This window comes from Hemitrygon akajei, chromosome 8 (genome assembly GCF_048418815.1).
Source record: "Hemitrygon akajei chromosome 8, sHemAka1.3, whole genome shotgun sequence".
NCBI lineage: Eukaryota > Metazoa > Chordata > Chondrichthyes > Myliobatiformes > Dasyatidae > Hemitrygon > Hemitrygon akajei.
Genome location: NC_133131.1, coordinates 172,601,635 through 172,618,511, shown reverse-complemented (window position 1 = coordinate 172,618,511; position 16,877 = coordinate 172,601,635). Strand labels below are relative to the sequence as shown.

General features: G+C 42.1%; 1 protein-coding gene across 1 annotated transcript in view; it reads right to left on the bottom strand.

Moving 5' to 3' along the window:
* Positions 1 to 616: 616 nt before the first annotated feature.
* Positions 617 to 16,877, bottom strand: part of LOC140731487 (uncharacterized) — a 50,194-nt gene continuing 33,933 nt past the window's right edge. Inside the window, exons 11-14 of the mRNA XM_073052962.1 lie at positions 16,737 to 16,808; positions 7,245 to 7,331; positions 2,116 to 2,336; positions 617 to 915 (exon numbers count right to left, since the gene is read on the bottom strand). Coding sequence (XP_072909063.1) covers positions 2,266 to 2,336; positions 7,245 to 7,331; positions 16,737 to 16,808 — 230 coding nt within the window. The 3' untranslated portion in view covers positions 617 to 915; positions 2,116 to 2,265. The remainder of the gene's footprint in view (positions 916 to 2,115; positions 2,337 to 7,244; positions 7,332 to 16,736; positions 16,809 to 16,877) is intronic.

Genomic DNA, 16,877 nt, shown 5'->3' with positions numbered 1-16,877 from the left:
TGTTCAAGAACCGCAAGGTAATGTTGCAGTTTTATAAAACCCTGGTAGACCACGCTTGGAGTGTTATGTTCATTTCTGGTCTCCTTGTTAAAGAAAAGGAGGTGGAAGCTTTAGAGGAGATTTAACAGGATGCTGCCTGTAGTAGAGAGCATGTCTTATGATAATAGGTTGAGTAAGATGGAGCTTTTCTCTTTGCAGTGAAGGAGGATAAGAGGTGACTTGATAGAGGTATACAAAATGATAAGAGGCATAGATCAAATGGATAAGCAAAGACTTTTACCTTGGGCATAAGTGGCTGATAGGAAGGGGCATAACTTTAAAGTGATTGGAGGAATGTTAGAGGTAAGACCCACAGAGAGTATGGAATGCTCTTCCAGAGATGGTGATACATTAGGGATATAGATGATAGAACAATGGAGGGCTATGTTGGAGGAAAGGGTTTGATTTATCTTAGAGTAAGTTAAAAGGTGGGCTGACTGGCGTGTACCGTGCTGAAATGTTCTGCGTTCTATGTTCTATAATGGTTGGATTGCAGATGGACTTGGTGAAGCTGCTATTGTGTAATTATACCTAGAAGAATGTACAGACGATTTATCTTTTAGCTTGCATAGTTTTATTGACTCAGTGTTGTTCTGTGAAAACCCTTCATGTGTGCATTGATGTTAATGCACTGACACCTAGAAAGTAAACCCTGGATGACTTTCACTTCCCAAGAAGTTTCTCAAGCCGTTGTACCTCATAAGTCTTCAGTCGGCTGAATGAAACAGATATCGTCTCCCACAGGAGATGTGGATGTTTAGTGTAGATTTAACTAACATCAGAGCAAAGGGTAGTTGCTTCGTACAGATGTTCCATGAATTCAGAGACTCCAGAATGGCCATTTCCCATACCTAACTGTTGTCCATTTTCATATGCCTGGAAAAATTTGATATTTTGACATTAAGATCTATATATTGACAAAGATTCTGAAGATGAACAGCTCTAAACTAAACTTAGAATAAACTCAACCCAATGATAAAGAAGGAGTTTGAGGAGATTTGTTATGTCACTAAGGACTCAAGCAAATTTCTACAGATGTACCATGGAGAGCATTCTGACTGGTCGCATCACCACTTAGTATAGTGAGACCACTGCACAGAACTAGAAAAAGCTGCAGAGGGTAGCATCTGCCAGCTCCATCATGGGTACTCGCTTCCCAGCATTCAGGACATCTTCTAAAGGTAATGCCTCCAGAAAATGGCATCCATCATGAAGGATTCTCACCATCCAGGACATGCCCCCTTCACATTGCTACCAAAGAGAAATTACAGGAACCTGAACCCATACACTTAACATTTTAGGAACAGCTTCTTCCCCTCTGCTATCAGATTTCTGAATGGTACATGAACACTCCCTCAAAATTTTGTTCTCTTCTTGCAATACTCATTTTTATTTGTATTTCTTATTTTAACTTATATGTTCTGCACTGTACTGCTGCTGTAAAACAACAAATTTCATAACACAAGACAGTGATAATAAACCTGATTTTAATTCTGTATTTGAACCAGGTGCGGGGCAGATGGGTAAATGAGTTTCCTTTGGAGTAACACATACAAAATACTGGAAGACTAGCAGGTCAGACAGCATCTATGGAGGGGAATAAATAGTCGATATTTCTGGCCAAGATCCTTCATCAGGACTGGATAGGAAAGGGGGAAAAAGCCAGAATAAGAGGATGGGGGAGGGGAGGGAAGGAGGACAAGCCAAAAAGTGATAGGTGCAGCAAGTGGGTGGGGAGGGGAGATAAAATTAGAAGGTGGGCCACTGGAAAATCCTGTTTGTTGCAGATGGAGCAAAAGTGCTCAACGATTGTTCCTTCAGGTCAGATTGTTCTGAGATTAGATGGATAATGGAAAAAGTCACAATTTAATGACTAATTTAACCACTTAGGCCCTCCAACTTTCCAAGAACAACAAACAGTACTGCAGTACTGTAACAACTGTACAAGTGATTGTTTTTGTAAATTGTTCTATACAGATCTGTTCTGCTGAAACTTAATTGATGCTGCATTTTTGCAAACTTTGTTTAAGGCAGTACACAAGATGGTCAATTGAAAGATTGAGTAAAGTAACTCACCTGAATTTTGTAACTGCTGACCTTTCTGATTAATTCTTGACATGTTGCCAGGTATGGGGAATGCACTACATCATCGCGGTAACCTTAAAATCGTTCTTGTTTGCAAAGCACTCAGAATTGCCGTTCAGTTTCTTTCTCATATTTTTACGATTACATTCTTTTTCTTTGAGGCATTTTGCAAACCTTTGATCCTGTGGATTGTCTTTGATTGCGGGGAGCCGCTAGCAACATGAGAACAAAAAGATATTTCAGTTCTCAGTTTGAACAACAGTGAAAAGAGTAACTCATATTGTTTCATAATTCATCATTATACAAGCATTTCACATTTGACAGGCAAAAGATACAAAGAGCCTTGTTGTCAGGTGGCAAGGAATTGGGGGTTCTGCCTGATTTGATTGCCTGCTTCTCTTCTGGGATTATGCTCACACAAGTCTCTGGAGATGGAGCATGTGGAGTCCACACATTTACTGTGTCCTTGTCTTTTAGATTAGATTAGCTTTATATGTCATATGTATGTCGAAAGATACAGTAAAACATTGATCACGTTTGTGTCCCTGACCAACACAGCTGGAATGTGTGGCAACACTTGCAGGCTCCCTAGTAGAGTCTGAGCCAACACAACTTATTAATCCTTACAAGCCCATATGTTTTTGGAAATGAGGAGGCAAATAGAGAAGCTGGAGGAAGTATGATAGCATAGTAGTTACAGCAATGCTCTTACAGCAACCAGCTGTAAGATCAGGGTCTGATTCCCGTTGCCGGTTGTAAGGAACGTGTACGTTCTCCCTGTGACCACGTGTGTTTCCTCTGGGTACTCCGTTTTCCTCCCACATTCCTAAGATGTGTGGGTTAGGGCTAGTGAGTGTGTCAGAAGTGTGGCGACACTTGTGGACTGCTCCTGGCACAATCTCACTGATTTAATTTGACACAAGTGACACATTTCACTGTATGTTTCAATGTGCACTTGACAAATAAATCTAATCTTCAATGTATTAATGTGATTGTGTGATCACTCAATTAGCCACCTTTGGAAAAGGGAAAAATACAAGAAACTTGTTCTTTAATCAACATGCAAAGGTCTATTAAGTCACTAGGAAGAAAAATCTGTCCATCCCAATAACTATCCTCAATTTTTTAAAATGAAAAATGGAAGTGAAAAATTGAGAATGAATGGATTTCAAATCCCATGCACCTCTGAGATAACCAAAGAATTAAACAGCCAATGAACTGTGGAAAGTTGGGGAAGGAATCGGGATAATCTGTTGCCACTGGCCATTGGTCTGGGAATAAAACAACAGAGGTCATCTAAACTACCAGAGACAAGGTAGGCACAGAGAGGTCTCTGCGTTTCTAATTTTTCTACCAACAGGGATGGTTTCTTATATTTCCAACATACGTTCCATCTTAACTCTGCCATGGACAGTCCCAAGCTCAGCTGCAAAAGGAGGAGTGTTGGGCATGGGGCTAGAAATCCCATCTTCTAAAAAAACCAGAACTACAGAAGCTGCAAAACCTCGTTCCTGGGGGAGAAAGGATCTTCGTCTAGATCCTTCCCAGTGAAAGTGGAAGCGACAGAACCAATCAACTTTCTATCGGCCCAGGTCAGGGAACCTTGAAACCTGTCTGTGCTCTCCTCAAAGCCCAGGCTGACACCTGTCTTGAACCATCAACAGATTTGGATGTAACACCCTTCACACTCTCATCCGTCAGGCTCATCCGTCACTCTCATCATAGACAGGCTACTCTGCCCACCATGTTGTGCCACATCAACACCCATTTACACAATGAGTCCGTTCTCAGGTTTGAGTTGCAACGCCTCATATTCCATCTGGGTAGCCAGCTACCTAATGAAATGAACGTCGATTTCTCTTACAGTAATTTCTCCCCTCTCCTCTTCCATTCCTTATTATCACTCCCCTCTTACACCTACTTTTCTCATCATCTGCCCATCTCCTCCCTGATTCCCTTTCTGCTACAGTGCATTCTCGATCCCCTCTTCTTCAGCCATTTCCCTTTTTCACATCTCACCTTCCAGCTCCATCCATCCTCCCCCTCACCCGGTCTCACCTATCACCTGCCAACTTGAACTCTTTCCCCTTCTCCCACCTTCTTATTCTGGCCTTTCCCCCTTCCTTTCCAAACCTAATGAAGGGTCTCAGCCCAAAGTAGAGTCATAGAGCACTACAGCACAGAAACAGGCCCTTCAGCCCATTTAGTTCAGGCCAAACTATTAATCCGTCTAGACCAATTGACCCTTAGCCAGACCATAGTCCTCCAAACTTTTCCCATCCACATACCCATCCAAATTTCTCTTAAATGTTGATATCAAACCTACATCTACACTTCTGCTGGCAGCTCATTCCATGCTCTCACCATCCTCCGAGTGAAGAACTTTCCCCTCATGATCTCCTTAACATTTCACCTTTTACCCTTAACCCATAACTTCTAGTTCTAGTCTCACCCAACCTCAGCCTTCTTGCATTTACCCTTTTTATATCCCTCATAATAACAAAGTCCTATCCTATTCAACTCTTCCCTATAACTCAGGTCCTCAGTATGGAAACATCCTTGTACATTTTCTCTGCATTCTTTCAATTTTATCAACTATTCATTCCTCTCCATAGATGTTGCCTGACCTGCTGAGTTCCTTCAACATTTTGTGTGTTATCCATTCACATTAATTGTCTAATCCACCTTTTATTCTCCCCACATTCTAATCAACTCCTCCCAGATCTTACTACTCACCTATAAAACAGGGCCAGTTTAGAGTAGACACTCCCATGTCTTTGCAATGTGAGAGTATATTTAAGTTTGCTGATGACACCTCAGTTGCTGGTCAAATCAAAAGTGGTGGCGAATCAGCAATAACAACCTCTCACTCAATGTCATCAAGACCAAGGAGCTGATTATTGACTTCAGAAGGAGGAAATGAGTGGTCCATGAGCCACTCCTCATAGGAGGATCAGAGGTATAGAGGGTCAGCAATTTTAAATTCCTTGCTTTTATCATTTCAGAGGGTATGTCCTGGGCCCAGCATGTTAAGTGTAATTATGAAGAAAGCTTGACAGCATCTCTACTTTCTTAGGAGTCTGCACAGAACTGAGAATGACATCTAAAACTGGAACAAACTTCTACTGATGTGTGCTGGTTGCATCACAGCCTGGTATGGAAACGCCAATACCCTTGAACAGAAAATCCTACAAAAAATAGTGAATACAGCTCGGAGAGCACATTAGCATGGAGCACTAAATGCCTGTGAGAAAATGAATCTCAGGACTGGAAATAGTGACATTTATGTACTTTGATAATACATTTATTTTGAACTTTGAACTGAAGGACCCAGGGAAAATCCATGTGGTCACAATGAGAGCATGCGAATTCCACACAGAGTGCTTTTGGCACACTGACCTACATAAATCAAAGTATTGAGTACAGGAGTTGGGATGTTATGTTGAAGTTGCACAAGACATTATTGAGGCCAAACGGAGTAATGTGTGCAGTTCTGGCCACCTGTATACAGGAAAGGTATCAAGAAGATTGAAAGAGTGTAGACAAAAATTACATGGATGTTGTCAGAACTTGAGTTGAGTTATAAGGACAGGTTGAATAGGTTAGGACTTAATATTCTCTACAGTGTAGGAGAATGAGGGGAGATTTGATAGAGGTATACAAAATTATGAGGGGTATAGATAAGGTAAATGCAAACAAGCTTTTCCCACTGAGATTGGGTGAGACTAGAACAAGAGATTAATATTTAAGGGGAACTTTTTTAAAAATGAGTTTCTCCACTTTTTGAACTCCTGTCCTATGTCTCCCATTTTCTGTAAATGGAGGCAGCACCGCAGTGAGCATTTAGCGTAACTCTATAACAGTGTCAGTAACCCAGGTTTAATACCTGCCGTTGCCTGTAAGGAGTTCCTACACTCTCCTTGTGAATGTGTGAGTTTCCTCCGGGTGCTCCGGTTTCCTCCGACGCTCCAATGATATACAGGTTAGTAGGTTAATTGGTCACATGGATATAATTGATCGGTGTAACTCATTGGGCTTGAAGGGCCTGTTACCTTGCCTTATCGCTAAATAAATTTCTTTAAGTGCTTTGGGCTTTTCCTTAATATTGTCTACTCCATTTTCTTTGTGCTTTGAGTTTCTCTAAGTGAACCTCGACATTTTCTAAACTGCTGCTCAATCTCTCGAATTTTCTGTAAATTATATCTGCTGCATAATTTTTATCCAGTCCTTAATAGGTAGTTTTGAAAGAGTGAGGAATTGAGTGTCATGAGGAGTTGCACAAAAGAGGAATTGAGGCCTGCAGAGACTGGCCATGATCATGTTGAATGGCAGGACAAGGTTATAGACCCTAGTGGCCCACAACTACTCCAGTTGTCAGTTTTTGGTCTCCTTGTACTAAGCCTTGACATTCTGGGTTCCTTGCACTTGTTGACCTTATTTTTTCTCCAAAGTGGGAACAGGTTAACCCTGAACTAGCACTATTTCACTTTTTAAATCCAGATGCATTCATCTGGAGTATTGCATACAGTTCTGATTGTCCCACTATAGGAAGGATGTTGAGGTTTTGGAGAGGGTACAGAAGAGGTTTACTAGGATGCTGTCTGGTTCAGAGGGCATATGCTATCACAAGAGGCTGGATAAACTTGGGTTGTTTTCTCTGGGGCATCAGAGGCTGATGGGAGACCTCAGAAAGGTTTATAAGATTATAAGAGGCATAGTAGATACAGAGTACCTGTAGATACAGAGCATGTCACGATATATTACTTGAGACTCATTACCTTGCAGACATTTACATGAAAATAAATACAATAGAATTTATGAAAAACTATACATAAACAAAAAATGCCAAATATCCAAAGAGGGTTGAAAGGAGGGAGGGTGGGAGGATAGATAGGTGCTGTGAACATTAGTTGTAGAGTCTTTGAAAGTGAGTCTGTAAGGTTGTGAATCAGTTCAAAGTCGTGGTAAGTTAAGTTATCCACACTGGTTCAGGAGTCTGATGGCTGTAGGGTAATAACTATTCCTGAACCTGGTGGTGTGGGACCTTAGGCTTCAGTCCTGGAGTGTTAACCATTAATGTGCCACAGTATCAGTTCAAGGATTTCCCTTCTCCTACTTACGCATTCTGGATTGCTGTGGTTGTGGTGCATGGGTTGCACTTCGTCTCAAACTGGTCTCACGTAGAGCGGATGGCTGTGGCAGGACAGCTGTCAATTACACAGGATAAAATATTGACGATTAGTTTTGTATAGATGCAAAATGTTTCCAATATGTAGACAGATGAAAGAGTATAATGCACAGAAATTAATCAATTAAGCTTCTCTTGCTGCAATAAATTGTTCATGTGCCTGCCTATCTCACAGACTCTTAAACGGCACTATCATAAAAAGATGTTTGACCAGTGACCAATCTGGATATCGGAAGTTTTGAGAGGAGGGGATTTCACTCAAAAGGCTCAAAGGTTCTTTTATTATCAAAATATACAACTTGAAATTCTTCTTCTCCGGGTAGCCATGAAACCAAGAGAGAAAAGAAAAGAAAGACAGCACGATCATCCATCTCCAAATCCCGCTCCCCACACAAAACAGCAAACAAAAACAGAACAGGCACATCAACTCTTCCCCCCCACCACCCCCAAATCCCTCCTCCTGCATGAAAAAAATGAACAAAATGGAACAGGCACATCAATCCTCAAATCACCCCTCCTGCATAAAAAAACAAGAAAGATTGGGTGATAAACACAGAATATAAAAAAGTACAAGATTGAAAAAAAGACTATAGTCCTAATTCCACATCCAAAATGCAGAAAAACCTGGGGAACACTCTTTAAGCGGACTTTTCCCTCTCCATAGCAGATCAATCAAAACACAGGCAGCCAGCGCTCACCCTCCACACACTCGCCAATGCTTCAATTCCGTGTCGCTTTAATTGGTGAAATGCACTCGAACAACAGCTTGCGCCCATTTGGCAGCTTTGTCACAATGAAGTTCATGCATACTGCCATTGTTGCCCAGAATCCTCCCAGCTCCCACTGCCTGAGTTGAAAAGCCAACAGTGGATCACTACAACAAAAAAGAGCTTTGACCAGTGACCAAATGCTGTTTGGGATTGATTAGTAAATTAAAGGAAGGCAGGAGCAAATGTAGCTGCCTCTGTCTGAGTGGACAGAGTCTGAGTAGTGATCTTGAGGCTTTAGCTCTTCAAGGCTTCCATGAAGAGAGGCTTCAGTCAGAGAAACTAAAAGAAAAGAATGACTCTCGGTTAAGTTTTTTTTTCCTTCCCTTCTTTATATCTGCTCAGCTAGGACAGTAGAGATGCCAGGCAGCATAGTAGAATGCTCCTCTTGCAGGATGGAGGAAAGCAGGGAGACATCCAGTGTCCCTGATGACTACAACTGTGAGAAGTGCATCTAGCTGCAGTTTCTAACAATCTGCATTAAGGAGTTGGAGCTGGAACTGGATGAACTCTGGATCATTCAGAAGGCTGAAGAGCTGATAGATAGGATATTAGAGTTAAGAAACTGCAAGGGTAAAAGGATCCTGATGGCAGGCTTCTCAACAGCAGCTGGCATGTGGACAAAATGAAATAGAAAAGGTGTGACAAAAGTGCAATGTTATGATGGTCATGGGAGATTTCAACACATAGGAAAATCAGGTTGGAAATAGAACTCAAGAGAGTGAGTTTGTTAAATGCCTACCAGATAGCTTTTTAGAGCAGTTTGTTGTTGAGCCTACTAAAGGGGGAGGGTCAGCTATACTGGATTGGGTGTTATGTAATGAACCGGAGATGATTAGGGAGTGCAAGGTACAAGAACCCTTAGGGATCACAATATGATTGAGTTCAACTTAAAATTTGACAGGGAGTAAGTAAAGTCTGACGTAGCAGTGTTTGAGTGGAGTAAGAGAGATTACAGTGGTATGAGAGAGGAGTTGGCCAAAGTAAATTGGAAGGAGCTGCTGACAGGGATATCAGTAGAACAGCAATGGCCTGAGTTTCTAAGAAAAGTGAGGAAAGTACAGGATAGGTGTATTCCAAAAACAAAGAAATACTCAAATGGCAAAATAGTACAACCATGGCTGACCACGGAAGTCAAACTGTGGAAGTCAAAGCTAACGTAAAAGCAAAAGAGAGGGCACTCAGCAAAGCAAAGATTAGTGGAAAGACAGAGGATTGGGAAGCTTTTAAAACCCTACAGAGAGCAACTAAAAGAATCATTAGGAGGGAAACAATGAAACATAAAAGAAAGCTAGCAAACAATATCAAAGTGAATAGTAAAAGCCATTTAAATTACACAAAATTAAAAGGGAGATGAGAGTGATATAGGAACACTAGAAAATGAGGCAGGAGAAATAATAACAGGGGACAAGGAGATAGTGGATGAACTAAATGAGTATTTTGCATCAGTCTTCACTGTGGAAGACACTAGCAGTGTGCCAGATGCTGAAGGGTGAGAGGGAAGAGAAGTGGGTGCAGTTATTATTACAAGGAGGAAAGTGCTCAAAAAGCTGAAAGACCTAAAGGTACATAATGGCATGGACTGGAAGGGCCAAGATGGCCTGTTTCTGTGCTGTAATTGTTATATGGTTTTTATGGTTTATTAAGTCACCTGAACCAGATGAAGAGGTAGCGGTAGAGTTTGTGGTGGCATTAGTAATGATCTTTCAAAAATCATTGGACTCTGGCATGGTGCCAGAGGACTGGAAAATTGCAAATGTCAAAAAGGAGATTTAAGAAAGGAGGAAGGCAGCAGTAGGGAAATTCTAGACCAGTTAGCCTGACCTCAGTGGTTGGGAAGATGTTGGAGTCAATTTTTTAAGGATGAAACTTTGGAGAGACAGGACAAGATAGCACAAAGTCAGCATGGTTTCCTTAAGGGTAAATCTTACCTGACAAACCTTTTGGAATTCTTTAAGGACAGATAAAGGGGATGTAGTGGATGTTGTATATTAGGACTTTTAGAAAGCTTTTGACAAGGTAGTACACAAGGCTAGTTACCAAGCTATGAGCCCATGGAATTACAGGAAAGTTACTGGCATGGTTAGAACATTGGCTGATTGGTAGGAAATAGCAAGGGGGAATAAAAGAAACTATGCTTTTTTCCATAGATACTGCTGGGATTTCCAGCATCTGCAGATTCTCTCTTATTTGGGAAAATAATGAAATTTTATCATGGAATATATGGCCTTGTTCCCAATTTTGTAGATGATATGAAGATTGGTGGAGTGGCAGGTAGTGTTGAGGAAACAGGTAGGCTGCAGGAGGACATAAACAGATTTGGAGAATGGGCAACAGAGTGGTAAATTAAATACAATGTTGGAAAATGCATGGTCATGCACCTTGGTAGTAGAAATAAATGTGCAGACTAGCTTCGAAACAGGGAGAAAATCCAACAATCTGAAATGCAAAGGGACTTGTGAGTACTTGTGCAGAATACCTAAAGGTTAATTTTCAGGTAGAGTCGGTGGTGAGGAAGGCAAATACAATGTTAGCATTCATTCAAGAGGTCCAGAATACAAGAGTAGAGATGTGATGCTGGAGCTTTATAAAGCACTGGTGAGGTCTCACCTTGAGTATTGTGAACAGTTTTGGGCTCTTCATCTAAGAAAAGATGTGCTGGCATTGGAGAGGGTTCAGAGGAGGTTCTGGGAATGAAAGGGTTATCATATGAGGGACATCTGATAGCTCTAGGTCTGTACTCACTGGAATTTACAAGGATGAGGGGCGATCTCATTGAAACCTGTCAAATGTTGAAAGGCCTAAACAGAATAGATGTGTAAAGGATGTTTCCCATGGTATGGGAGTCTAGGACAAGAGGGCACAGTGTCTGGATATAAGAGTGTCCATTTAAAACAGAGGCGTGGAGAAATTTCTTTAGCCAGAGGGAGGTGAATTTGTGGAATTTATTACCAAAGGAAGCTGTGGAGGCCAGGTCATTTGGTGTATTTAAGACAGACTTTGATAGGTTCAGGACACAGGAAAAAGGGTAACAGTTTTAAAGGGTAAAGGGGTTAAGGAGCTAGCAGAGAATACCTTTGTGGGCATCCCTCTCAACAACAGGTATATCACTTTGGATATTGTTGGAGGTGGGGTGATAGTTGACCTATCAGGAAAGTCACAGTAGTCGGGTATCTGGCACTGAGTCTGGCTCTATGACTCGGAAGGGAAAGGGGGAGAAGAGGCACACTGTGGTGATAGGAGATTTGTTAGTTAGGGGAACAGACAGGAGGTTCTGTGGACGAGAATGAGTGCTAGGGTCCAGGATATCTCAGATCCAGTCCTCAGCATTCTTAAGTGGAAGGGTGAACAGCCAGAGGTCGTGGTTCATGTAGGTGCCAATGAAATGGGAAGGACAAGTGATGAGGTTCTGCTTAGGGAGTTAGAACCATAGAACACTACAGCACAGAAAACAGGCCATTCAGCCCTTCTAGTCTGTGCCGAAACTTTATTCCGCTAGTCCCATTGACCTGCACCCAGTCCATAACCATCCAGACCTCTCCCATCCATGTATCTATCCAATTTATTCTTAAAACTAAACAGTGAGACCGCATTTACCATGTCAGATGGCAGCTCATTCTACACTCCCACCACTCTCTGAGTGAAGTTCCCCCTAATCCTTTCCACTTTCACCCTAAAGCTATGTCCTCTCAGATTTATCTCTCCTAATCTAAGTAGAAAGAGCCTACTCGCATTTACTCTGTCTATACCCCTCATAATTTTGTAAACCTCTATCAAATCCCCCCTCATTCTTCTACGTTCCAAGAAATAAGATCCTAACCTGTTCAATCTTTCCCTGTGACTCAACTTCTGAAGACACGGCAACATCCTAGTAAATCTTCTCTGCACTCGTTCAATCTTACTGATATCTTTCCTATAGTTAGGTGTCCAGAACTGCACATGGTGGATTGGATAGTGGACTACTTGACAGATAGACCTCAGTATGTGCGGTTGGGAGACTGTAGGTCTGACACGGTGGTCAGCAGCACAGGGGCGCCGCAGGGAACCGTACTCTCTCCGGTCCTGTTCACCCTGTACACATCAGACTTCCAATATAACTCGGAGTCCTGCCATGTGCAGAAGTTCGCTGATGACACGGCCATAGTGGGGTGTGTCAGGAATGGACAGGAGGAGGAGTATAGGAAACTGATACAGGACTTTGTGATATGGTGCAACTCAAACTACCTGCGTCTCAATATCACCAAGACCAAGGAGATGGTGGTGGACTTTAGGAGATCTAGGCCTCATATGGAGCCAGTGATCATTAATGGAGAATGTGTGGAGCAGGTTAAGACCTACAAGTATCTGGGAGTACAGTTAGACGAGAAGCTAGACTGGACTGCCAACACAGATGCCTTGTGCAGGAAGGCACAGAGTCGACTGTACTTCCTAAGAAGGTTGGCGTCATTCAATGTCTGTAGTGAGATGCTGAAGATGTTCTATAGGTCAGTTGTGGAGAGCGCCCTCTTCTTTGTGATGGCGTGTTGGGGAGGAAGCATTAAGAAGAGGGACGCCTCACGTCTTAATAAGCTGGTAAGGAAGGCGGGCTCTGTCGTGGGCAAAGTACTGGAGAGTTTAACATCGGTAGCAGAGCGAAGGGCGCTGAGTAGGCTACGGTCAATTATGGATAACTCTGAACATCCTCTACATAGCACCATCCAGAGACAGAGAAGCAGTTTCAGCGACAGGTTACTATCGATGCAATGCTCCTCAGACAGGATGAAGAGGTCAATACTCCCCAATGCCATTAGGCTTTACAATTCTACCGCCAGGACTTAAGAACTTTTTAAAAGCTATTATTAATGCTTTTTGAGATAGTGATTTAGATGCATATCATATTTTTTACTGAGTTAAGTATTGTATGTAATTAGTTTTGCTACAACAAGTGTATGGGACATTGGAAAAAAGTTGAATTTCCCCATGGGGATGAATAAAGTATCTATCTATCTATCTATCAATACTCCAAATTTGGCCTCGCCAATGTCTTATACAACCTCACCATAACATCCCAACTCTTATACTCAACACTTTGATTTACGAATGCCAGGATACCAAAAGCCTTCTTTAATACCCTGTCTACCTGTAATGCCACTTTCAGGGAATTATGTATCTGAACTCCCAGATCCCTTTGTTCCTCCGCATTCCTCAGTGCCCTACCATTTACTGTGTATGTCCTACCTTGATTTGTCCTTCCAAAATGCAACACCTCACACTTCTCTGCATTAAATTCTGTCTGCCATTTTCTGGCCCATTTTTCCAGTTGGTCAAGATCCCTCTGCAAGCTTTGAAAGCCTTCCTCACTGTCCACAATGTCTCCAATCTTAGTGTCATCAGCAAACCTGCTGATTCAATTTACCACATTATCATCCAGATCATTGATATAGACAACAACAATGGTCCCAGCACAGATCCCTGAGGCACACCACTAGTCACAGGCCTCCAGTCTGAAAAGCAATCATCCACTACCACTCTCTTGACTTCTCTCACACAGCCAATTTCGAATCCAGTTTACAACCTCTCCATGTATACCTAGTGTCTGAACCTTCTGAACTAACCTCCCATGTGGGACCTTGTCAAAGGCCTTACTCATGTCCAAGTAGACAACATACACAGCCTTTCCTTCATCTACTTTCGAGGAGGTTCAGGAAGTTTAGGTGCTGAGTTAAAGGGCAGGGCCTCCAGGAATGTGATCTCAGGATTGTTATCCACGCCGCTTGCTAGTGAGGCCAGAACTAGGAAGATTATGCGGTTTAACACATGGCTAAGGAATTGGTGTATGAGGGAGGGCATAAGATTTTTGGATCATGGGCTCTTTCCAGAGAAGGTGGGACCTGTACAGATGGAACGGTGTGCTCCTGAACTGAAGGGGAACTAATATCCTAGTGGGAGGGTTTGATAATGCTGCGTGGTGAGGTTAAAACTAGAGTTGCAGGGGGATCGGAACCAGGGTGTCAGAACAGTTAGTGAGAGGTTGTGGAGGTAAGATGTTAGTAAGACCTCAGACAAAGTTAGAAATCAAAAGGTTGAGCATGCTGCACTAGTGCCCAGAGCTGCCTATATTTGAATGCAAGTATTGTAGGAAAGATGGTTGATATTGCTGAAGATGAGGTAGATGGTTTACAAACATAGGCAATGTGTAGTGAGGAAAGGCTTTGATAGGGGAAAATTGCAGTCAATAGGTTGAGTTGTAATGTAAAAAGCAGACAAAATCAAGAAGGATGAATACAGGACTGAATGCACGCAGTATACGGAATAAAGTAGATGAACCTACAGCACAATTACAAATTGGCATGTATGAATCAGAATCAGGTTTATTATCAGCAGTATGTGACGTGAAATTTGTTAACTTAGCAGCAGCAGTTCAATGCAATACATAATATAGAAGAGAAAAATAATAAATAAAATTAAATTAATAATAATAATAAATAAGTAAATTGATTATAGTATACGTATTTGGAATAGATCAACAAACGTGCAAAAAAACAGAAATACTGTATATTTTAAAAAGTGAGGTAGTGTCCAAGAATTCAATGTCTATTTAGGAATCGGATAACAAATTTCACATCACATGCTGGTGATAATAAACCTGATTCTGATTCTGATACGGAATAAGGTAGATGAACCTGTGGCACAGTTGCAAATTGGCATGAATGATGTTGTAGGCATCACTGAATCATGGCTGAAAGATTATAGCTGGGAGCTTAATGTCCAAAGTTACATATTGTATCGAAAGGACAGGCAGGAAGCTAGAGGGGACAGTGTTGCCCTGTTAGAAATGCAGAAACATAGAAAACCTACAGCACAATATAGGCCCTTCGGCCCACAAAGCTGTGCCGAACATGTCCTTACCTTAGAAATTACCTAGGGTTACCCATAGCCCTTTTTTTTCTAAGCTCCATGTACCTGTCCAGGAGTCTCTTAAAATACCCTATCGTATCCACCTCCACCACCGTTGCCAGCAACCCATTCCATGCACTCACCACTATCTGCATAAAAAAACTTACCCCTGACATCTCCTCTGTACCTACTTCCAAGCACCTTAAAACTGTGCCCTCTCGTGCTAGCCACTTCAGCCCTGAGAAAATGCCTCTGATTATACACATGATCAGTGCCTCTCATCATCTTACACACCTCTATCAGGTCACCTCTCATCCTCCGTCGTGCCAAGGAGAAAATGCCGAGTTCACTCAACCTATTCTCATAAGGCATGCTCCCCAATCCAGGCAACATCCTTGTAAATCTCCTCTGCACCCTTTCTATGGTTTCCACATCCTTCCTGTAGTGAGACAACCAGAACTGAGCACAGCACTCCAAGTGGGGTCTGACCAGGGTCCTACATAGCTGCAACATTACCTCTCGGCTCCTAAATTCAATTCCACGATTGATGAAGGCCAATACACCGTACGCCTTCTTAACCACAGAGTCAACCTGCGCAGTTGCTTTGAGTGTCCTATGGACTCAGACCCCATTAGTTGGATTTCAATAAAAAAATTGAAATCAAATCATTAGAAGGAGGCAACATCGAGTCAGAAGGTTTTGAATCATTGTGGATAGAGCTAAGGAACCACAAGGGTAAAATGCCACAGATGGAAGTTGTATACAGACCCCCAAACAGTAGTAGGGATGTGGTCTACAAATTACAATGGGAAATACAAAAGGGCTATGTTACAATAGTCATGGGGCATTTCAAAATGCAGGTATATTGGGAAAATCAGATTGGTGCTGGATTCCAGGAGGGGTAATTTCTGCAATTTGGAAGGCACAGGATATATCCATCCCAAAGAGGAGGAAGTATTCTAAAGGAAAGATGACACAACCATGGCTAACAAGAGAAGTCAAAAGCCAAAGAGAGGACATATAATAGAGCAAAAATTCTCCATTCCCATTTCCCTCTCTCCTTATCTCCTTACCTGCCTATCACCTCCCTCTGGTGCTCCTGCCCGTTCACATTCTTTCATGGCCTTCTGTCGTCTCCTATTAGATTTCCCAATCCCCAGCCCTTTATCTTTTTCACCAATTGACTTCCCAGCACTTCAGTTCACCCCTCCCTACTTCCCAGTTTCACATATCACCCTGTATTTCTTCCTCCCTTTCCCCCATCTTCTTACTCTGACTTCTTATCTTTTTTCTCCAGCCCAAGAGTTCAAGAGTCCTGAGGTAATATTGCAGCTGGTTAGATCACACTTGGAATATGGTGTTCAGTTCTGATTGCCTCATTATAGGAAGGATGTGGAAGCTTTAGCAAAGGTGCAGTTGAGATCTACCTGGATGCTGCCTGGATTAGAGAGCAAGTCTTAAGGGGAAAGGTTGAGAAAGCTAAGATTTTTCTCTTTGGAGCAAGGGAAGACGAGAGGTGACTTGACAGAGGTGTACAAGATGATAAGAAGCATAGTTCGAGTGGATAGCCAAAGACATTTTCCCGGGTTGGAAATTGCTAATATGAGGGGAATAAACAGTCAAACATATGGTCTGAGTCCCTTCATCAGGACTGATGAAGAGTCTCGACCAAAATTCAGCACTCTGTGTAAGCTGAGGCCAGCAGATCAATGAGGCAATAAATCTTAAAATACTGACTTGCTGAGAATAGTTCCAAGGGTTTTCCTTCTTTTCCTACTTACTTGGTCTGGGAATTTGCCGCACTGGGGCAGGGACTGCACTTCCTCTCAAGCCTGATGGAGTCGGCAAGGCAGCTGTTAAACAGAATAAAATACCGAATATGAGATTTTGTGGACAAAATATATTTTAATAATAGAAATGTA